This window comes from Triturus cristatus, chromosome 7 (genome assembly GCF_964204655.1).
Source record: "Triturus cristatus chromosome 7, aTriCri1.1, whole genome shotgun sequence".
Lineage (NCBI taxonomy): Eukaryota > Metazoa > Chordata > Amphibia > Caudata > Salamandridae > Triturus > Triturus cristatus.
Genome location: NC_140590.1, coordinates 1,302,927,985 through 1,302,952,610, shown reverse-complemented (window position 1 = coordinate 1,302,952,610; position 24,626 = coordinate 1,302,927,985). Strand labels below are relative to the sequence as shown.

Sequence of the window (24,626 nt, the reverse complement as noted above, 5' to 3'; positions counted from 1 at the left end):
AGCTGCGCTAACCTTGTCTCTGAGTGAGCCTCTTATCAGCACAGCCAGGAATCCTCGGTCAGTGGCAGGTTGGTTCATACCTTCAGCTCCTTTTTTGCGGGGGTGGGAAGGGGTGGTCTTAAGAGACCCAAGATGTGGAAAGACAAAGGATAATCAACTGATATTTCATCACCTCCCTAGGTTCTCTGGAGATCTGGGTTTTGTTTGTTGCTTTGATTTCATTAGTGACAAAAAAAGTCTATTTTTAACTGCTGTGACGTCAGAGCAGTAAATAACTAGGTTTTTAAATCTGTGTTCACTCTAATGACTTCCAATGCATAACAATACAAAACATGTCAATTAAGCAAGGTAAATTCACAGACAAAAAATGAATTTATTTAAATGGCTAGATTACAATGCCAGAATTTACAACTATATGGTTGAGTTACTGGGTCAAAAGGGACTCTACACAAATGGCAATTTAAAATGCATTTTGGTTAGGAGGAAGCACCAAGGCATTAATGTGTCATGACAGCCAGTGGAGAATTCAGGAAATAAAACATTGTACAGTTGAAAGAAGTCACTGGTCGTGGTAGTGCAAAGAACAAAACAAGGGCAATGTGGCTCCACGCCTACTTCACAACAATGGAATGTTAATGTAAAAAATATATAGCGGGATACTTAAAACCATACTATGGAGTCCTGCCGACGCAATGCAAAGGTTCAAAGACTTAGAAGATGCTTTCCAAAAATGGTGATGGGAATGCGCCATTTCTCTTTGTATAGCTGAACCCAAGACACCCTGTTTTCTAGTATTCACCTAAACAGTTTAGTCTCTGCTAAACATTTTGTTTACATACAGTGGCCTTAGAGCTCACACATAGCTTATCAACTGTGTGCTTCAGATTAGTTCTCATTTGCTTTTTTCTCATTTGTCAAGAAGACATGCAGGTATCATGCCGTCTTCTTCTATTTGGGCATCCCCTGGAGCATGAATCAACTACTTGTATCCTTCCACTGCTCCCGCTTTTGTAGCTGCTACTGTTTTTTTTTTTTTTTAAGTTCAAGCACTTCATGTGAGGGCTTGTGTTTTCAGGCCGTCTCCCATATAGGCTTCTCCAACACCCCTGCCCCGCCCGCCTCCCCTCTCGTCATTGCTCACACTTACAAGCGTGCTTTTGTCTTCCATTGGAACTCTCGCAGGTGATCCTGCCCCCCCTTCGCGTTGCTATAACATGTGTGCGTATTGGTCCCCATTTGCATTCCTGTTGCCCTCGCTAACCCATACGCTTCCGTGCCCTCCACTCCACATGTTCCTCTAGTCCAGAGGTCTTCAAACTGTGGGGCGCGCCCCCCTGGGGGGGGGGGGGCGTGGATGGGTTCCCAGGGGGGCACAGATGGCTCTGCAAGTATATGTAAATAAAGATGGCCTGGAAGTGCGAGCGATGTTCATTTGCTGCATTTCCAGGATGTCTTCATTTATTCCAAGCCATGATTTGAGTGCCCTGGGGGCAGGGGTCACTGAGTGTGGCTGGCAGGGTCAAAGAGATTACTAACAAGCATTTGGAATGCAATAGGTCTTGCATTTGCCAGAGTTTGCGCTACTGGCATTGTTAATGACAATGCCTTTTATTTATGTTTTAAAAACCAAAACATAAATAAAAGGCATTGCCATTTACAATGTCAATACTCAAACTCGCATAAATGCGAGACCTATTGCATTGCAACTGCTCGTTCTTTCTTCACGTTGAGATTTCATCTATTATTCACACCACTAATTTCATTTACGGTTTACTTAAATATGCAGTTACTTGGTTGGGGGGGGGGGGGGAGGCTATGATTCAGGCTGCAAAGAAAGGTGTCACCAGGAAACCTGGGCGTCGAAGCCCTTACTGTTCACAGTTAACCTTTAAAGACCGTTCGTGAATAGACTTTGAAACTCCCTTGAAATAATGCACATGTTTTATTAAATTTATTAAACAGACGTAGGAGAAGAACTCTCGGGCGCGCATAAATGTCCCAAATTGGAATAGCATTGTATTAAGCACAACACAAGTGAACCCCAACAGAGGCTGGGACACAGAACATTTTCACTGGTGCAGAAACATGTCAAATCTACCTTCACCATTGCTCATCTTTCTGCTCACCTAATGCTGCATAGATGAAGAGGCATTGATAAGTCCATGTTACATAAAGGTTTTTGCACGAGGGTGAAATGAAGAAACGGGTCTGAAACCGCATGAGCGTGTTTATTGACCCTTGTACATAATTTTAAGTGAGTTATAGACATATTATCAAAGAAGCTCTGGTCAATGAGCGACCCTGAACAAAAACAGAGGAACCAATTTTGCGTTGTTTGCAATTTGTGTAATTATGAATGGACAGACTTATTTTGCCTGAAACACGTATTTTCTCTATGTTTCAATAAGTAAAGGCTGCACAAATACTTAATGTGAAATCAGTTTGTGGTGTGTTTGTCCAGGTGAAAACTATATTGTATGAGAGTTTGTTTGAATATGCGTTATAACTGTGCAGTAATAAATACAACTTTTGTTCTTTGCGTTTTCCCTCGTTTATTTTTTGATGCTTTTGGTTGTGTTTCATGAGGATGAGTCTTGCTGGTCAGTGTCTTGGTTTTGAGCACAAGGAGGGATTGCTGCTTTCACTTGTCTCGGTTCACGGTTGTCATATTATATTATGGGATGAAGAGTTCATAATTTTCTGTTTCAAAAACATTATTTACATTTAAAATGCGCACATCAAAGAGTGGGCAGTTCTAACATTCGGTAAGCATGTCATAGGTGCCTGAGAGCTACCGGGCCTAGTTCTAGACTTGACAAGCGCCTGTACCTCACACAAACCTAGAATGCTTAGCTTGAGGTCCAGGGTATAAGCAACTCCACTGGAATTATGCGGCAGAAGAGGGCCAAATTATGAGAGAGAGTTGAGTAAATGATGCGGCAAGAATAGGCAAATTATACGGCACGTTTAAAAAAAATAGTTTTGCTTCATTATTTGTTCATTTTAAAACTTGGTAACACTGTCTGAGCATTGATTGCACCTCATTAGGACCAATTTAATACCAAAATATAACTATAAGCAACAGAAAGAAGACCAGGCCAGCTTTGCAAAGTGCCTTACACCGCGCAGCACCATGTGTCATAGCATTTTTACTAACTCTGGAACCGTTTGACCTAGAACCATTTGTTTGTTTTTGGAAATATCAGCAAATGATGCGGCTGATGGTGGATTAGGTGTCAAATCTATAAAACACCTAAATACAGCAGTAAGCAACTACAAGATTATCAGTCAATCTTTACAACGGGCCTTCCACTGCTCTGGAACACTTTGCCACGTTTTAATTAAATTGTGTTCCGTGTGAGCTAGAATCAAGTTTCTTTTGTTGGAATTTGCAGATTATGTGGCAAATGCGGTAAACTCAGTTATGAGGAAAACGCTGCTGCTGCAGAAACTCATAATTCCAGTGGCCCTTGCTTTAAGCGACTCAATCAATTAATGGCTGGTTTCTTTTTTAACTTTCTGCACTACCTCCACACCCTTCGCTTTCAGGCAGAGGCACCTAAAAGTCAGCATTTACCATTCAAGGGCAGTTTTTTGTGAAAACGGAGTCCATGGGGTGGCAGGTAGAAGGCCAGCAGGATTACATTCAGATGCAGAGCCCTCTTGATCCCTGGGATCTCACAGTAATGGTCTAAGAGACAGATGAAAGGAGTGAGATTCATAGATATTGTCAAAGAGAAGGCCCAGAATAGGGAGCACTATATGGGGACTAATGTTTATGTTTACAAATGGCCAGAGACAGCTTTTTCAGAGAGATACCCCAAAGAAGGGGAAAATATGAGTGTCTTTTAATTTTTAATTTAAAAGGTTCATTCATTAGTGAAGCTGGCGCTGCTGCCAGGAGTAAGTGGCCACTGCTGATTATCATTAAGGAAGCAGATGCAGCAGGCTGGGGCCCAGAGGTTTGACGGGCCCACTGCATCACAATTATGACTGTCTACTTTTAAAAAAGGGGCATGGCAGCTTATTTTCCTTTCTAGCATTAGGACCGAGGTCATGGTCTGTCATGATGGGGAAGAGGTAAAAGATGCAGAGGAGTAGCCTGCTATTCAGGACTACAGTTATCATTAGTGCAGCAGGTGTAGTTGCTTTGGGGTCCCAGAGTGTGAGAGGCTCACACCACTCCAATTATGGGGATATGCATGTTTGGGGTAATGCATGCATGTTTTTGTTTGATGCATTTGCTGTTTTATAAGTCTCATATTTAGTGCAGTTTATAAGCTATAGAAAAAGTACTCCTGAAATCAACTCATAAGACCTGCCACTTGCATGCAACCATCTCCCTCCTGATCCCCCAATCCTTGCCATAAAGTTTTGGAGGGGGCCCGACCTCAAAACATTTTGCTTAGGGGGGTTCAGAGCAAAAAAGTTTGAAGACCTCTGCTCTAGTCCATCTGTGCTTCTGTCTACCCCTATTCCCCGCTCTCTTCCGAGTTGCTCCCGGGAAGAGGCAGTTGTCTGCACCGTTTCCCACCCAGAAAGGGCACCTGCATTTCTAGCCAGCTCACTTAAGGCAACAGCAGGGGCCATGAGTTGCAACTGTGTATGCCGGAGGCCAGAAGTACATAGGAGAAGCCTCCTCTTCAATGCAGCTCTTGTAATGTGGGAGAGCAACGGCTGCAGTACAAGCTATGCTCCGGAATCTATGGAAGTCAAGCTCCTTTGCAGCCGTCCGGACAAGCTGTTTTCTTGTTAAAGTGTGTGGTGGCATTACTTTGGCTATGCTGGAATGCACATGATTCTGATTTTTGTACTATGTTCAGTGCAGCATTTCAGTCTCGCACTATTTGTGTTGCGGCTGTACTGTTCAATTGTAAACAGTTTAACTGCTACGAAAAGCAATCCAACTTCCAAATAACAGCATAGCGACCATGGTGATGCAATCTGTCTGCCTGTTAGAGCGGGTATTTTTTCCAAACGCATAAAAGCCCAAAGGAGTTTTGGATGCACTCTACCATTTAAACTATATTAACGCAGTGCATGGCTGCCCTTTCTAGCTAAAGGGATAGAAACATTACCTACAAGTGCAGTAATAATCTAATCGTGTGTAAAATGTGGCACTTTTCCATGCCAGGCACCCGCTCTTCATGTTCATCATCTGCAATCCCATCGTCATGCCCCTACTGCGGTTTAACCTGCGCCCTGATGAGCTAGTGTGTGACCATCAGCTCTGGTATTCCTGAACTTACTGCATTTAAAGAACTCTTCTCAAAAGATCAGATGAGGAAAACTGAAGACTCTCGTATGGCTGATCTTTTTGCAAGTAGTAACATTTTGGGAGTTTCTGTAAGCATTTTGTGATGTATGCCCTGCTTTCTCAGACATGCTAGTACCCTTGATACACAGCACTTTTGTTCTACCTTTTAGTCAAGCTGCTCTGCAACACAGCTGAAAGACATTGGCAAAGTCAATAGCTCTCTCATATGCAAAACCTACTGACTTTGCCAATGCTTGCTTTTAAACACAAAATGAGGTATGAAATTCTACAGGCTTCTAGCTGCTTTGTTACATTAACCCTGCACAAACACAAATGACTGTGGTAATGGCCATGAAATACCTACCCGTCTCTGCATGGCCCACTCCTTATTCAATTTAAATTTAAAACTGAATGAAATTTTCTTCTCCTACACAAATTGCATGCCCTCTGAGATACTTTTCTATATGTACCTGTGTGAATTGGCCGCGCCTCTAACCATAGCCCTTTCCTTCGCAACTTGCTAATTACTTGCCTGCAATCTAACAATACCGAGACACAACTACTCTATCTTTTCACCATACCAATCATTTGCAAGAACAATCCTTCCCATGAAAACCCCGTTTTTTAAAATTTCAGTTTTATTGAGAACAAACAAAAATGATAATTACAGTGGTACATCAGTATTGAACAGTGTATACAGTCATGAAATGGATACAAAGCATTAACCCAGTCTGTTATATGGAGATACATCATCCAGGGGCATAATATGTGCATGAAAATACAACCATCGGCGTTTGACCCAGTACAAGCAGAGCCTAGTACATAGAGAATTTCAAAACATGCAGTGGTTGTAGGAAAGTAGTATCTGCTTACGGTTACCCCCACTTTTTTTCTTGATGTCTCACTGTTTTTGACTAGTCTGACTGGGATCCGGCTAATCAGGACCTCAGTCTATCTGCTTTCTCCCTTAAATTGACATACATGTACTTTGGTACACTCCAGATTGGATACTGGGGTACCCTTAGACGTCCCTAGTATATGGTACACCATGTACCCAGGGCATAAGTACCACAGAGGCCTCCCATGGGCTGAAGCATGTATTATGCCACCCATGAGAGCTAAAGCATGTATTATGCCACCCATGAGAGGCCATGCAAGATGCAACTCGAGGTCTGCTACTGCATGCCCGCGGAAGATGGTGCTTGCACCACATACATTAGATATAGGTTCACTATACCTAATTGTCACTACACTTAAAACTTATAAGTCACCCCTATAGGATGCCCTTAACAATCCTGAAGGCAGGGTGCTTGGTTTTATGTGAGAGGGTGCCCCTGCATGAGCAGAGCCTCTCTGCAGCTGTCGGAGACCATTCTACTGGGTTGTCTGTGACTCAGCTGGACATATTATAACCCCGCTGTAAATGCTATCTCGAAAACGGCTGCACAGAAACATATCTAGTTTTGTATCAAACACCTTGGAATCATACCTCCACACCAGTAACTGGTGTAGGAGGTATGATTCCACCCTTCTGAAGCAAGCTTCATGGGGTCACTTGTCTTACCGATGCCAGCTTTCTCGACCCGGACAGTACAAAATGGATGCTGCCGACTAGAGACACATTTCCGCCCTCCTGCTTCTGAGCCAAGCTCAAGCAGAGGAAGGTAGCACAATAGGCGTCCTGTGTAAGAAACTGGCTCTATATATACTGCACCAAAGTGAGGTTCAGTGTGTATAGAGTCCAAGGGTCTTCAGAGGTAAGCAAAGGTTAAAGTTGGATAGAACCTTACTCTCTAAAGTGGTAGCTTGGTCAAGGAGTAAGGCAGTATCAGAGGACAGTGTTAAGCATTTGATGTACACACTGAGTCAGCAAATCAATTCACACAATCAAGAACTGAACTCTAGGCCAACTGTTTTTGTATAAAAAATATACTGTTTTATTTCTAGAACCAAGCAAGCCTGGCACAGGTAAGCATAAAAATACTTTGCAGTAGTAAATTACTTGTATGAACACAGTTCAAAATTGCAGTATAACTTGTACTGATTTTGGTTACAGTTTAAGTAAGCAGTTTGCAACACTTTGCAGGTATAGTACATTCGAATGAATGGGCTTTTTAAGTAAAAATGCAATTAATTACTTTTGCTAGCACAGTGCTGGATCCTGGATTCAGCACTGGGACATTTCCTGAAAACAGTTGAGTAAATTCGTTTTAGTTAGAGGTACGATTTTTAAGGAATATTATTGTATTTCAAAAGTTGACAGAAACTTATTCACATAGAATCACCAATGTTATCCTATGGGAGAAAATTCACTTAGCAGGTAAGTTATTTTAACGTTACTTTTCTTAATCAGTGCTGGATACCTAGATTCAGCACTGGGACATCTCCTGAAAACAGTTGAGAAAATGCATTTTGGTTAATCGGGCGATTTTTAAGGAATATTCTTAGTTTTCAAAAGTCGACACAAAAACTTTTTGGGAGAAAAAGTGTCAATGTTATTCTATGAGGAAAAAGAGGTTATCGGTTTCCAGGTAGGTAATCGGTCTTTGAAGTTATAGTTCTGGGGTTAGATTCAGGGGTCCCCCAGGTCAGTGATGCACTGTTGTTGCAGCCTCAGCGGCACTGGGGCGGCCGGGTGCAGTGTGTTGAGGCCCAATGTTATCCTATAAAGGATAGGGGGGAAGCGGTTGGTGGCTGCTGACAAACAGGCCACGGGGTTGTGGGAGCAAAGCTCCTAGGGTTTAGCTCAGGGCAAGTTGGGGACCAAGTTAGCACAAAAGGGGCACCCTCAGCATTACTAGGGCGGCCGGGTGCAGGGTGCTGCTTTGAGGTCGGGTGCCCTTTTGATTTCAATGGAGATTCTCTGGGACAAAGAAACACTGCAGGCTCGGGGACGAGGATCTTCCAGGAGTGACCACCACTTCGAGGGGTAAGTTGGGATGTAAGGCCATGGGGCGTTGGGTGCAGGGGTGCCTTGGGACGTCGGATATTTTAACCCGCTCTGGTCGAGGTGGGGTGTCCTCTGGATTGAGGCTGCAGGTGTTGTCAGGAGGCTTGAGGCAAGGCCAGGGGTCGCCCGGATCTCGGGTCAGAATCGTCGGGGGACCTCCTTGTGGTATTTGTCCACTCGAGCTCGGGCCGGATTTGGCGGGTGCAGAGTGTGCTGGATTCGCAGTTCCTGGCTGGCACCAGAAGCTGCAGTTCAAACACGTCCAGTGTTCACGGGAGAAACAGCTTGGAAAGTGCAGGCGGGTAGGTTCTCCGGGGTTTGTGAGGTTGCTGGCTGCTGGACACGCCGGGATTCGCAGGAGCAGGTTCGAGGGGAGACAGGCCTGTAGGGTTGGGGCCAAGTCAGTGGGCGTCGTCCTCTTGTTAGCTCTGCACGGCTTTTCGTCCTTCTTCTTCTTTTCTTTTCTTGTAGGTAGGCTGGATCTAGGGGTGTCTTTTGAGGTCGGATTTCACCTTACCGGGCCACTCGTGGTTGGGGGGGGTCTCCGTGCAGAAGCTGCAGGCGACGTCGGGGAGTCCTGGAGGGGTCAACCCACGGTGGACTTGGATTCTGGGGGCTGGGGGACCTTGATGGGATCGGTGGGCCACTCGAACTCCGGCCATAGGCGACGGGTGCAGTGGTAGTTCCAGGCATCGGGTTTCTTTGTCCTCAGCAGGCGCAGAGTCTGTTTTCGGAGTTTCTTTTGAACAGGGCTGCTGTTCACAGGAGATCCGGTCTTTGTTGAAGGCAGTTAGTCCTCCCAGGGGTTCTGGAGGGCGATAGCTGCAGGACAAGACAAATTTTGGCGCAGAATCTCTGGAAACTGCAGACGGGCCGGTAGGGCTGGGGACAAGTCAGTTGTTCTCTGCAATCTCCTCTGCTGGGCGTCTTCTTTCATCCTTTTTCTTCTTAGGTTGCGGGAATCTGCTTTCTTGGTTCAGGGCTGCCCCCTAAATACTGTATTTAGGGGGCGTTTTAGGGGTCTTGAGGTCAGTAGCCAATGAGCTACTGACCTTAGGGTGACTACACCGTTGGTGTGCTCACCCCACGTGGGGGAGTGAGCACAATCCCTAGTCCTGATTGGGGAGTGCCTGCCATCTGCAAGATGGCGAGCAATGGAGAGTGGGCTTCACTCCGCCTCCCCCACCTGAGGGGTGGAGTTGGCAGAGGTGGGCACACCTCCTGGGCTGGCTAGTTTTTCCCGCCTGTCTTCCCGTCGAAAGGGAGGGGAGACAGGAAGGGAGCCTGCTCCTGATAGCAGGAGAGGCTGGAGGTCGCATTACAAAGGCTGCCAGGCCTTTGAAGCTCCCCTGCCACAGATGGCTCTTCCTGGCCTGGGGGAGGTGTGAACACCTCCGCCCAGGAAAGGCTTTGTTTCTGGGCTCAGGGAGCATTGGCTCCCACCCTAGGGGTCCAGAAACATGTCTTGTGGTGGCAGGCTGGTGTGTACCTGTCAGGGAACCCACCAGAGGTTGGTCGTTTTTCAGGGGGCATCTCAAAGATGCCCTCTGTGTGCATTGTTCATTAAATCCCATACTGGCATCAGTGTGGGTTTAATGTGCTGAGAAGTTTGATACCAAACTTCTCAGTTTTCAGTGTAGACATTAAGGTGCTGTGGAGTTCGTAATGACAAGCTCCCAGCACCATATACTCTTAATGGCAGCACTGCACTGACAATGCCTAAGAATGGACTTAGACACTGTAGGGGTACAGGGCTCATGCACCTGTACCCTCACCACTGGCATAGGGCACCCAGCTAGAGGGGGACTGATCTATGGCAGGGGTTGTAGGCATGGCACACAGGTATGTGTGCCATGTCCACTCTTTACTTTGTTCTGCACCTAAACACGCAGCCTGCACAGGCAGTGTGTGTGTGTAAAGGTACAGGGCCTCTAAGGGTGGCACAATACGTGCTGCAGCCCCTAGTGGTCTTCCCTGGTCACAGTGCCCTGGGTACCTGTGGTACCATGTACCAGGGGCTGACATGTGGCCAGAGATGCAAATTGGGTTAGTTTTGGGGAAAGAACACAGGCCCTGGAACCTGATTGGCAGGGACCCAGGGCACACCAAGAGAAAGTGAATCAGTAATCTGGCAAAAAGTTGGGGGGTTACTGCAACAGAAACCCACTTTCCTACATCCTGTCACAGGGAGGTGTGACCACTTCCCAGACAGGATTTAGTGTATTGGGGCTGGGTGGGTGCAGTCTGAGAGTGCCTGAAAGTCTGCACTTAGGCCACATTTAGTGTCCTTGTGCATAGTCCAGCTCAAACCAGTTCTGGGAGCCATTGGCTCCTGCTCTGACACGAAACTGGACAAAGGACATGGGTGTAGCCACCCCTCTGTCCTGCCCCTCCCCTGAACCTGTCCAACCCTCTCCCATGGGTACAAAAGGGCTTACCTGGCTATTAGACTTTAGATTTTACGTGGACAAGATTCAACAAGAAGAAATCACTGACCTTCAACCGTCTGGACACCTTGGACTTCGCTGGACCTCGACTGGGCTCGACTTCGTCCCCCTGTCCATCCGAAGTTTAGTTTGTGCCTGACCGGTCTGCTGCTCCTGCGAACTACGAAGATTTCAGCAACACAGAAGGTGGGTTCCTGAAGGACGATGAGCTCGATCTGCCCTCTCGCCAAGTTTGAGGACAGTATCCCACGTGGGGGCTGCGTAACCCCAACCCCTATGCACAGCGTCCATTTGCAAGTGCATATGCTTGCTGGCGTTTCCCGAGCTTGTGCATTGGACTCTGTGTAGTCCTGACCCTAAGCAGTATTTGCACCAAAGAACTCCGGCCTCCTCGCACCGTGTACTCCGTGGGCTGGTGCTTTGCAATCTTGCTCGAGGTCCCCTCGCGACTCCTGGTCATTTGGCCTGTGGGTCCTCCTGATGGTCTTCTTGATTTTTCTTGGGCTTTCCTGGTTGCTCCAGATATGCCCTGATTTCCCATTGCTTGGTGAGTCTCCTGGACCTTGCTGGTCCACACCGTAAACCTGTTGCTCTTTCTGCGTGGGTTGCTTTTGCCAAGGCTTGTTGATGCTCCCGCCGGACACTGACCCCTCAGCACTCGACATCCTTCATGGGACAGCTCACCTCCGGCTCCTGGTCATCCTTGATGTCTCCTGGTCCTCGTGGCTGCAGAGTCAAGCATCCCTTCTTCGCACCTGAAGCACCCGACATCGGTGGGCATTCGTCTCCCTAGCCCCTGGTCACTCTGAAGTGACCCAGACTCTGTCCCCTCTGCTTTCAGGTTCCTTCCATATAGAATCCAGGCTTGGTTTCCACAGGACCCTTTTAACCTTCACGGCAGCAGTACTTCTTCCTAGCCATCCATTGAGAATGACGAGAGTTGCCGGCGCCACTTCAGACCTATTCACCCGGCTCCCCTGGGATAGGTAACTCTGGTAATACAGTATCCACGGGTGGGGTGGCTCTTCAAACTCTTAAGTTCCAAAGGGTTCCTTGAACTTTAAAAGTGTAACCGTGACTTTCCCATAGAATTGTAGGGAGCACGCGGTCGTGTTTTCACACTGCACCAGGCCTCCGTGGGGTCCATGTCTACTCACCTTGGGTGGTTCCTTGGGGTCCCAGCGATTCTACGTGCTCTAGACCTTGTCTTGATCTCAGTTGTAACTGTTAGACCACTATTTTAGTATATGGTTTGGTTTCCCCCTGTGTATTGTGCTACTTACAACTGTTTTACTGATCTTTTATTGTGTGCTTGTGTTCTATCCTCGTGTAGAGGATAGTAGAGAGTGTTATATTAATAAATACATATTTTATATAACTACTGTGTGGTTCTCCTTCCTTTAGTCATTCAGGAGGTTATACTCCGGTAAAAAAAGATGCTTTACAATCCTTCAAGATTAAGCCTGAAGGCTGCTCTCCATAGCTACCACTAGGATAGCTTTCAACAAGGTTATCTTTGACCTCATACATCATAAGGGTTGTGTGCATTGGTACAAGGTGCCCACTTTAACTAGTGGACAGCATATACCAAGCCACCTTCTCACAGTGGTTAACTGGATGGTCTGCAGCTTGAACAGTGGACCAGACCTCAACCAAATCAACACCATTAAGCAGGGCCATCACCCTCAGTTTCACCAGTCTCTTTACCAATTAAGTAGCGCTGATACAGACCCCAGAAGCTTTTAGGACGATTCTGGGGTGGTAGTAAACCACTCTACAACTCCGATTGCATACTGCAATAAACCATATCTTTTGACCACTCAACAACAGAAGGCGCTGGCCCCCCAGCCCATCGCAGGGCAATCCTGCGCTTTGCAAGCAATGAACCCATGTCTATTAATCGGTGTGCATCTTTTTGCACTCACCTTGTGCAACCCAGCAATGCCAACAGCGGGTCCAATGGCAACGGAAGGCCAGTAATTTTACCTAACGTTCGTTAGTTCTAAGTATTTCGGGATCGCTGGGCACGACCAGGCGATATGCAAGAACCCAGCCAGGCTGGCACTGCAGCGCTCACATTCTATGGTATCTCACAGGCCATATTGATGCACCCTTTCCGGCATATAATAGACTCTATTAAGGAATTTAAAATGTATGAGACTGTGTCTCCCATTCAAAGAGAAATGCTGCGTGATCTCACAACAATATCACACAGGTGGTTTCATCAAGAGGCACTCCAAGTTCATTCTGCTATTCCAACCAAGCTTTAGTGAAATAATTCCTACGGTAGTCCTGTAATGTTATAAATGCTGGAAACTAGCTTACTAGGGGAGTTTGCACACAGCAGAAAAGAAAAGGAAGCTAACTCAGGCGGCTCCAACATATCCTCCCCGAGTATCTCACGAACAGCATGCCTCACTCTGTGAAAATGAAACTGCGCAAGCGGTGTACAGGTGGGCCCTTCATCCTCAACCTCAGCCCATCCGCGAGCCCTGCCTTCAGTGAACAGATCCCCAATTTTGGTAAGGTTTTTTTTTTTTTTTTTTGAAAAAGTTTTTATTGAACAGTAATTCGGTTACAAGTATGGGCCTACAACCACCCGGGCCGGCCGCTAGGTACATAAGGAAATATACACATATCAAGGCTACAGTCAGTTCCCAGGGCACTGCCCCGCAGTGGCTCAAGATAGTTCTCGAAGAACAGCAAGCGTCAGTCCAACAATAACAGAAACAAAATGAAAAACAATAAAAACAAAAGGCGAGTTATGAGGGATACCAGTGCGGCTCAGGCTCCCCCCGGGAAACTCCAGTCAGAACATTTGAGCAATCCGCTAAAGAGAGGAGTACCGGGAGGCCGGGGACGGAGGGGGGGGGGGGAAGGGGGTCAAGGGAGATGAACGTCCATATGTAGTTGTTACAAAAAGCGCCAGGAGCCGCCAAGGGTCAGGGGGACATGGCGATATCAGTGTCTACCAGGGGGGGCGTACAGATGCCTCCGCGATACGCATTCCATTGACCCCAAATTCTACCCCATGCCCCCGGCTTGCCACGGGCCACATACACTGTCTTCTCCCGAAACATACACCAGTCCATATTCTCCTTCCATACTGACACGGTGGGCGGCCGTTGAGCGCCCCAAAGTTGCGCTATATCCCTCTTGGCAATCATGTTCCCTAGGGCCGCCCACCGAGTCTGAGCCGCATTGTAGTCATTGGGCTCCCACACATTCAGGACACAGCGACGCACCTCCGGCAGCAGCACAACCCCGGTGACCTGTCCCATAACCGTGTGGACCCGGCGCCAGTAGTCCGCCACCTCGCGGCACTCCCAAAGGATATGAAGAAAGGTGGCGCTGAGCCCACAGCCTCGCTTACAGAGCCCGTCGTCGGAAAATCCCATCGTGACCAAGCGCGGACCCGTCACATACACCCGGTGGAGAATCTTGAGCTGTACCAACCGGAGACGAGCCGGAATGGCAACCTCCTTGGGGGACGACAGTGCAGACTGCCAGTCTTCGTCGTCCAATTCGACCCCATCCCCAGTCCAAGCCTCCCGAAGGCGCACCAGGAGATCCGCCCGGTGATTAATCAATTTTTTATAAATTAAAGAAATAGTACTATCAGGGACATGTCCGTCAAGTATGCGGTCCTCGAGGGGCGAGGAGACAGGGATCTTGGTCCCCTCCCCGAGGACCGAGAGCAGGGCGTGTCGAACCTGGGCGTAGCGGAAGAACTCCCTGTCGGTCAGCTCGTATTCGGCCTGGAGCACCGCGAAAGTCTTGACCGCGCCCTTGTGCCACAGGTCTCCCACTTTGCTGATACCAATCGTGTCCCACTGGTCAAACCCCTTGGTGGTCCACAAGCTGCCCAGGCGGTCGGAGGCAAACAAGGGAGTAGCACATGTCATTCGCTCACTCCAGCCCATGGCCGCAGTGGCAGCCCTCCAGGTCCGCACAGCAATCTTAGTAGGACCCGTAAGGGTCCGGTCAGCCAGGTGGGAATAAAGTGCCCTGTTGTAGTTCCCGCCGGGAAGCAGGAACTTGTCCATCTCATACGCAGGATTCAAGCCGGGCGCATACGTGGCGTGGTTAATGGCAGATAGCTGCGAGGCCCAATAGTACCTGCGAATGTCAGGAAGCGCGATGCCCCCGTCATACCAGGGGAGAGTGAGCTTGGCAAGAGCAATACGCGCCCGGCCGTTCCACACCAGTCTCCTCTGCAGGCTCTCCACCTCCCGAAAGTAGGCCACTGGGATAACGTCGAAGGAGTTCTGGAGTGCATAGAGGAACCTGGGAAGGGACATCATTTTAAACAGCGCGGCCCGACCCAGCGGGGACAGGGGCAGCCTGCACCACCGGGCCGTGTCCTCACGCAGTCGCCGAAGTGGACGCAGGAGATTCTGCTCATAGCGAGCCACCGGGTCCAGCGAAACGTATATCCCCAGGTACTTAAAGCCGCTCAGAGATATTTGAATCGGGAGCCGAGGCGGCAGGAGAGGAGGACCACCAGAGATGGGATAAACGCAGGATTTAGACCAATTGATCGTGAGACCCGAATTGTTCCCAAAGGAGGTCAGAACGTCAAAGAGGACGTTGAGTGACTGCCGCGGTGAGGTGAGATACAGGAGAATGTCGTCCGCATACAGCGAGACCCGATCTTCGAAGCCCGGGCCCCACCGGATCCCTCTAAGCGAGGGCTCCCAACGGAGCCAGGCAGCGAGTGGCTCCAGGGCGAGAGCAAAAAGCAACGGGGACAACGGGCACCCCTGCCTCGTGCCCCTGCCGAGGGCAAAGGGCCGAGAGACCCGCCCATTCACCACCACTTGAGCCATGGGTCCCGTGTAAAGGAGCCTTACCCAGCCAATAAATCCCTCTCCAAAGCCGAATTTATCCAAGACGGCCCAGAGGAATGGCCACTCAATAGTGTCAAATGCCATCGTGGCATCCAAAGAAACCAGCACGGCCGGTTCGGTGAGGGACTCCGCCCTGGCGAGGACCCCGTGCAGACGACGCAAGTTAAGAGCGGTGTTGCGATGCGGGATAAAGCCGCATTGGTCCGGATGAATAAGGTCGCACACGACACTCAACAATCGATTGGCCAGGACTTTCGCCAGGATTTTAGGCTCCGCATTGAGCAGTGAAATAGGCCGGTAAGAGGTACAGCGGTCACGCGGCTTGCCCTCCTTGGGGATAACGACTATAGTGGCCAAGCGCTGGTCGGCCGGAAGGGAACCCGCCGCAAGAGAGTCGCGGAACATGCGGCTGAGGAAGGGCGCAAGCTTATCAGGACGCAATTTGTATAGTTCAATGGGCAGACCGTTAGGACCCATAGCCTTGCCCGAGCGAAGGGAACGAATCGCGGTCGCTATTTCATCCGACGATAAGGGGGCGTCCAGCCGCTCCCGGTCCTCAACGGACAGGCCGGGCAGAGCAATATCTCTCAGTAGGAGGCGAGAGTCATCCTCGTCCCTGTCAGTCACCGGGGAGTACACCGCCCGGAGGTGGTCAGCGAAGCATTCCACAATCTCATCCGGCTCAGTCACACACACACCATCCGCAGCACGCAACTCGGGGACCACACGATTCACTCTCTCCTTTTTGTCCAGCCACGCAATCAACTTTCCCGCTTTGTCCCCCGCGTCATACAATCGGCCCTGCTGCTCCCTATACATAGTTTTGGCCGCGTCAGTGACCAGGGACCTATATTCGAACTGTTTCAGGCTAAGGGCATGTAGCCCGTCCGGAGTAACATTCGCCTCCAAGGCCGACTCCAGCCCCGAGATGTCAGTCTCCAGCTTCACCACCGCCTCGCTCCTAACCTTCTTGGCCACCACTATCTGGGCGAGGGCGTGTCCGCGTATAACAGTTTTAAAGGCTTCCCAAAGGGACAGCGCAGACGACACCGACCCCTCGTTGTCACTGAAGTATTGGTCCATGGCCTTAACCAGGCTGTCACGAGTCACAGGGTCCCGCAGGTACCAGGGGTTAATGGGAGCTATCCGCCCTGCGGACCGCGACCCGGTGTCAAAGAGAAGCCACAGCGGAGAATGGTCGGAGATACCACGCGCCAGGTGTCTGACCTCTCGAATCCGACCAGTCTGCGCCGCGGGCATAAGGAAGTAGTCTAACCTGGAGAGACTCCCATGCGCCCCCGAATGAAAGGTGAACTGGCACTGGGTCGGATGCATCAGTCTCCAACTATCCACCAAGCCGAAGGTCTCCAACATCCCACCCAGCCATGACTGGGCAGCGGGGAGGGTCCTCGGTGGGTGACGATCCAGTTCACCCGAGACCACAGAATTAAAGTCCCCGCCCATGAGCAGGAGGCCGTCCGGGAGGTCAAGCAGCATTCGACCCAAATCAGTAAAGGTGGAGTTCTGGAGGCCCGGGGGGACGTAGACTGAAACCAGGGTAAGGGGCTGCCCCTCCCACCTCCCAATCAAACACACATAGCGCCCTCTGTCATCCGAGACTATCCTCGTGATCTCCACCGGAAGGGAGGTTCGCAGGAGAATGCCCACCCCCCTGGAGCCAGTTGTGAAACCAGAATGGGCTACGAGGCGGTATCCCCCCCTGTTCATCGCATGGCAGACATTGCCGACCAAATGCGTCTCCTGGAGAAACACCACATCAGGAGTCAAACGACGCAAATATTGCAGTACAACACCCCGCTTAATACGGTCCCCCAACCCATTGACGTTCCATGACATAAGCCTCAACCCGTCTCCCCCCATCCCCTCCAATAGATCAAGAGGCCCCCAGCCCGCAGCACCGCTCCCAAATATGGATAAAAATCAATACCTCGCCCTGTAAACAAAAAACACACAACTAAACAACCCCTCTTCCCCCCCAACCCCACCCCAAGTCCAACGCCCCCCACCCTGCACCCCTGCGGGCCAAAGACCCCCCCCAACTTGCAGTGTGCCTGTCGCCCCACTAACCCCATTCTACAAAAAGACCCCGGAGGAGGAAAGGGACCCGAACCCGCCCGCACCCCTCACGGGTCCTGGTAAAACACAGTATGCAAAAGAAGTAAGACCCAACTGTACAGTGCAAAACCGCAAAAGCAAGGACCAAAGGTCAGTCTAAGGGGACCCGTCACCTGCGGTGCCCCCAGAGGGCCCGGGCCGGCCACCCACGTCCGGCAACGAGTCCAGCCAGTCACTTGCGGCCACAGGAGAGTCAAAAAAGACTGTCCGCTCTCCATGCTCCACTCGAAGTTTCGCCGGGTAGATCATCGAATACTTCAGGCCTAGCTCGCGGAGACGGCGCTTCACTCCTTGGAATCCCATCCGCTGTTTCTGGACCAGTTGCGTGAAGTCCGGGTAAAAGTTGATGGTCGAGTTCTCGTAGCGGACCGGGCCACGGGTCCGTGAAGCCTGCAGAATAGCATCGCGGTCCCTGTAGTGGAACAGTTTAGCCACGATAGGCCTCGGGGGGGCCCCCGGCCGCGGCCGGCCGCCCGGAACTCGATGGGCCCGCTCCACAGCGAAGAATTTGCTTAGGCCAACCGGGGACAGCTGTTGCAGGATAAGTTCCTCGACCACGAGGTCCACCGGGCGGCTGTCGGAGGACTCCGGTACCCCAATGATGCGGATATTGTTGCGTCGGGCCCGTCCCTCGAAGTCCTCAAGCCGCCGGGCCATATGGTCGTTGACCAATCTAATGTCCCCAAGCGCGGCCCGCAGATCCGACACCTCCGCACCCAGGGTGGAGGTCCGTGTATCAAGGGCCTGGACCTTCTCGTTGGTTTTAGAGAGGTCGGCCCGGATCAGGGTGACGTCGATCGCGACAGTGTCGATCTTACGGGCCAGGGCCTCATATTGCGTCGCGATAGTTTCCCTGATGCCCTCGATGGCGCCCATAATGTCCTGTAGGGAAGGTTCCGCAGAGACGGTCGTGCCTCCCCCTGCAGCATCCGGGGAGAGGCCAGCAGCGCCAGGGGACCCCCTGCCCTGGGTATAGCGGTCCATGTTGTTGCTCTGGACCGCTCCCCCGCGCAGTGAAGCCTTGGTCTTGCGCCCCTCCGGACCCCCTTTGCCCGCCATGTGAGCGCAGTCTCTCAATGGGACCTCCGATCAAGGGGAAAGGACCACAAACTGTCGGTGTAGGAGGCGTTAGGCCCGCCAGTAGCAGATGGAAGCAAGCCTCGGGCAGAGGCCCAGGAGGCACCTCGCCACCTTGAGCACGCACGCCAGATGATCTCCTGAAGGCCAAAACCGAAACCGAAAGTGCTGAATCGGTAACTGGCACCGCGCTGAGGCCGCTGTTGTTCAATTGCAGCCCGGCCCCACGGGTCGCCTTCACCCCGGCCACCTCCGTCGGGTGGGTCCCAAAAGTTCCGACGACGACAACTCAGGATTCCCAGGTCCGATTAGAGTTTTGAAAAGAGATATATGATCAGCTGGTCTTCATCTCCCAGATTCCATACACCAAATCAGGATAGTCTCAGGATATATTCCGAGGAGCAGAAAGGGTCCGGGGAGCCCTGTGCTCACGCGACCATCTTGGATGCGCGCTAGGCTCCTCCTCCCAATTTTGGTAAGGTTAATTGTCGCCAGGGCACGGACCAGTTCCCTTTCTCTGCATGTTGACAACCAGTGGCACCACTCCACCGGAGTCAAGGGGGGAGTATAGGACCATGCCCGCCTGCCTCTTTAACAGATTCTGCCATGCATGGGTTGTGGAATTAACGGAATCCAAAATACCAGTCCGCCTAGACGGAGCATAAAACAGCAATGGGAGAGGAGAGGGCGCCGCCGCAACACTCTCAATTCTCTCAATCTACAAATGTGGGAGGCCAGCCTGCTCGTGGACCCAGTAGTAAGCATGTGAACTTTGCGCCACACAATACTATAATTCTAGATTTAGGGCCCGAGGCCCCTCATGGAGTAGGGTAGTATGAGAGCGTCCCATTTGACACACTTGTGTTTCCCAGCCCAGGCTAGCTTCACTAATAAGGAACGGATGACCTTGAAAATGTGCGCAGGGAGCACTATCGGAATATTAAAGAACAAGAATAAAAATCTTGGGAGCACCACCATTTTCATGAGGGATATGCGACCCAATAAAGACAAGGGCAAACGGATCGAGCGTTCCACATCCTCCTCTAGCTTAGCAATCACTTTACCATAGTTCTCGCTAAGGACCAACTCGGAATCAGTATGAACTTGCACTCCCAAGTAGCGCACCAGCACAGAAGTCCACAAGAGGGGGTAATCTAATTCAATAGGCTCCATGGCCGGGGACAATGGGAAAATAGTTGACTTAGTCCAGTTGATTTTAAGGCCGGAGAGCCAGCACCGGGGACAGATTGGACACTGGGTCCCTGATATACAGAAGTGTATCAGCAGCATAGGACGACACAATAAGATTGTATTTAGGAAAGCGGATCCCCCTATGGCCATGATATTTCCTTAATACGGCGGCACGTGCAGGAATAGAGAGAGTCATTGAGACGATTGCAGAAGTAGTCACCGCGCAAAAGGCTGGAAACGAATCGAGCCGCTGAAAAATCGCTGCTCGCTTCCCACCCAGTGCCCGACGGCTTTAAAGATTTGGACGTCAGAGAAAATTATTTTACAACAAGATACATGCTTCGGCAATGGCAGTTATTTACACCACGACCCGGTATTGAATTAATGAAATGGCTTCACAGCACATATCCCTGTAGAAACTTCCATCATTGGTGAGAGCCAAATTGTGTCTTTGGTCCTGAAGAGAACCCCGGAAATACGTGGGTTCGAAACGCGTAGACCCTTGCTCTTCTTTTTTCACCAAATAATTGTCTGTTTAAATTAGGATGGTCATGTTGTGCACTTGTAAAAAATTTTAGTTGGAACTGGATATTTGCTGAGAGCAGATGTTGTGCACAACCAAGGAGGATATCAAATATTGCTTTGTTTGGTTTTAACACCTTGGTCCACCAGTTTAAGATTTAAATCCAGGGACCCAAGGAGCGGGCATACGATTGTGTCTAGGTTGTTAGTTGTGGGTGAATGAGGATTGTGGCATGAATGATGGAGTGTAACTGGGAGTGAAATGAGTTTGGGATTGCGTCGTAAATTTGTCTTTGTTCTACAATTCCTCTTTGTTCTGTATTTTCTATTGTGGTGATTTTTTTAAAGACATTCTGTATATGAAGTACTATTGTTCTTTTGAGAAATATAAAAGACCAGGTGCTATTGAAATAAATGCTATTGAGTAGTGGAAGGTTGCATTGATTTATTGATCTTGCGCCAGGTGAACTAAGATCCATAAATGTTCATCAGTATTGGCAGTTGGTTTGTTTTCATGCACATTCAAACACCGCAGGAGACACAGATGGGCTCCGGAAGAAATGCCCCACAGTCGCCACCCTGGTTACTCGTGGGAGCGTTCTCGGCCGGGGCAAGGCTGCGCCAATCCTTCTGGGCCGAACTCCCATATCTCGCCCAGCTGCCGATAAACTGGGTTCAAATCTCACCACTGCCTGCTGGCTGGGCGGGGAACTCACCCCCCTCTCACATGGGGCATGGTTCTGGCCCCAGGACTCAAGGTTGCTGCCCACGATCCATGCAGGGCCACGCCACCTCACTCAGGCCGCGTGCCCACATCCCGCCTGGCTGCCAGGGAGTCAGGTGCCGCTCGCTCCACAGCCTGCCAACAGGGTCGGGGGCACGTTCCTCTCTCAGGTGGTGGTCAGACCAGGCCTCAGGGTCCAAGGCAGCAGCAATCTGCCTCGCCGCACCGCCGCCAATAATAAGCCGCACTGCACTAGGCCCCTTGCAGCCGCACCCCAACACCATACGTCAGCAGTCCGGACAAACACGATGGGCACAACAATGGATAGCGCTTCTCAGGTGCTCTACAGGGCGGCAGCGAGCATACAGTTTAATGCTTGGATGAGGCAGGATTCCTGACAGATAGTTTCGATGGCTAACAGAGCACACCTAGGTAGCGGCTATCTTGAGGCCAGGCAAGCTCCACCCCCCCCCCCACCCCCCCCCCCCCCCGAAAACCCCTTCTAGCAAGAATATATGACTCCTGATTTCAATACAAAAACTAGGTAAAAACATGGGCTAGTTTCTTCTGAGAATACAAAAGTAACTCACTAACTGAAAATCCGTAAATTAAGCACTAACTATGGGTTATAGAGTTTGCATGGTATTCGTGATAAAGTACTTCATAGTCTCAACAGAGTAGTAAGCACTACATAAAATCAATTTTACTACAATACAATATCTACCTGCAGTGAAGACTTCCTCTCAGATTTTCCCGTAGGGCGTCCTCCCCGTTTCTTGAAGGAGTTCTAAGTCAAAACATTAAGACAGTTCATATTTAGTCAATTTAGTAACATGTGGGCATAATGGCATTATGCAGATAGTAAATAATAACTACATTAATCATTCATAAAGGATGCAATATTGTTTCATGTACTACAGTGCAACCTTCAACAAGGTGATAAGGAGTCTCCATTGTAAGAAGCTCACAGGGAGGGAAGTCAAAGCATCACTGTTTGAGGTGGAAATGCTCCCTGCATGGTATGTAGGTGTGTACCCCTGACAGAACTGACCAAACTGCATATGAAACGGATACCCTGACTTATTGTTGACCCTGCCAACATGCTTATTTAGTGTGTGCACAGTGGCTTACGCCTGTTCTGTGATATGGAGGGTGCACCAAGCGTACACTCATAACCAATATGGCACTTCTGTCAATGTCTTGGGTTGATCACATCAAGTGGTGATGGCAGGACACAGAGTTTAGTGATTCATTAGACCCGGCCACAAATTTTTCCTGTGTCGGAAAGGAGTGTGGTCTATTGACCCCACTCATGTAAAGTTCAGTTCTAGTGTGACCCCTTGCACTGAGTCTCTGTGGGCATGCTGAGTTGCAAATGCATGGCAACCAGATCCAGAGTATGGTGAGAGCTGGGGCCAGTGGGATCATTTTGGATGGCCCATAATTTAGCATAGCATAAGACAGAGGCTGGCTGGAGCTTCCCCGGACAGGCAGTGGAAGTATAGAGATTGCATGCCTGTAGAAGGTGGTGGAGCAGTGAAATTTAATGCTCTATAATTTTACCACATCTAGTATAATGGGGTAAACCAGTGGCCCTCAGAACAGTGCCAGAGAGTTACAGAACTGTGCTGCCCCATTGATGTGATTCATTACCATCAAGGACCTCACTTCAGTCATTGCTTTTTTTAATCCAACCTACGGTGGACTGAAGGCCTTCCTTTCTTTAATTTGGGCTGTCCCATGGTTCACCTTGTCCTGAGGAAGACCCGCTTTGCCTACTACATGCACTTCTCTGGGTCGAAACGTCGACGTGCTTGTGATAATCCTGACCCTACTCTCTCCGCCCCACTTGAGATGGAAATTTAAATCCCAAGCGGCGTGGAGATTTATGTACCTAGGAATGGATGCCATTTAAATGACCAGTTTTAACAATCCGTACAGCATTTTATTTATCTTGTTCACATTTAGCACATTTTTTGCACTTTTTTCACCATATCACTTGCGCCGTTTGAATAAATCATATGTTCATGAACTGTGACAGCCTTCTAATGCTATTTCGACACCATAAAATGTAAAAAAATATGTTGATTTATTCCTCAATCCAACTTTAGATTACATTTTTTGGTGTGTTTTTTGTCTTTTCTTCTCCTTCCTTTTCATTGATGATTACTGAAAGGTTGGAGTACAGTTTTCTATTTGTTATTATTCCTTAAACCAAAAATACATTCTGTACCAACATTCTCCACATTTCCATAATTTTACTAATCATATGTTAATCCATGTGTTAATGTGTGGCCATAAACGTATAAAGAAACCACACTGTGTAATTGAAGTATAATCATTACCTTGAATTATTTTTCTGTTTAGCCAGATGTGCATTTTTAACATTGGCCTAAAAGCGAGTAGGCCTCAGTTGCTCAAAAGCTTTTTCACTGTTAAACATGATGTTGATTTTGGAATGTGCCTTCACATTCGCTTTTCCATTGCAGGACCAAGATAACCTACATCAGTTAAAAGAGTAGCCCATTGTGTTGCTCTTCGGAATGTTAGAGCAGATAGGACTAATTAAAAATGTGTTTTGTTTCTTCTTGTACCATGCAGTCCCGAACAATGATACATTCAAGGTCATGCAGCTGTGTGCACCTTTGTTTGATGCTGGGAAAGAGGGGAGTTTACCTGTTCCAAGGAGACAGAGCAAACGGATTGGTGCAAGTTTAGAGGAATTGGTGGGAAGAATGAATGCTATGCATTTAATGTTGTGGCTCAGAATAGTTCAGCAAATCCTGTGCTGACTTTGCTGAGGAAAGACCTTTTCCTAACTCTGCAATCTCAGATCCTATATTCTTTAGTTCTTGAGTTAAACTCTTGAACGCTTATGCCTTCTTTTGGCCACAAACCTTTATTGGTTCACTTCAGACTGACACCTTCTACTTAGAAATTCGCCTTGCCATTCTCAGATACGTTATTTAGTTTAGGGAAGCTCCTTTATAGAACTGATAATTCCTCTAGTCTGCATTTTGTATCTTATAATGATCTGCATATTCATATACCTGACGTATATTGGTGGAGTGCTCAACAATATTGAGTTTTACACTTATCTGATAAATTGACTTACTCAATGGATAAAGTCTGTCTCTTGGACTCATTTGCTAATAAACCTTTATGGGTTGGAAACCATCTTCTGCATCGTTCTAGTGAAGCTAAATGGGCTTTATTGTATTTGATGTACTGATGTTAGCTCCGAGGATACCAACAAATAACCAACAGCCCATATGATCAGTGGCACAATCTGTTTGATGACTACTATATCAGAAGGTATAGAAAATAGTTCTGCATTAGTAGAGACCTACAGACTGAAGTGAGGGAGGATGGAGACAGTTCTACACTTTATTATGGTCCTTTTAGCAATGGGTAGCCAGGTAAACCTTCCTGTGCACTGCCATGTAGATGGTAGAGGATAGGGGTGGGTCAG

At 49.0% G+C, this 24,626-nt stretch overlaps 1 protein-coding gene across 2 annotated transcripts in view; it reads right to left on the bottom strand.

The window, feature by feature from the left end:
- Positions 1-24,626, bottom strand: part of MTCL2 (microtubule crosslinking factor 2) — a 1,546,820-nt gene that overhangs the window by 925,153 nt on the left and 597,041 nt on the right. For both annotated transcript variants that reach the window (XM_085618920.1, XM_085618919.1), the window contains exon 4: positions 21,879-21,941. In XM_085618920.1, coding sequence (XP_085475046.1) covers positions 21,879-21,941 — 63 coding nt within the window. The remainder of the gene's footprint in view (positions 1-21,878; positions 21,942-24,626) is intronic.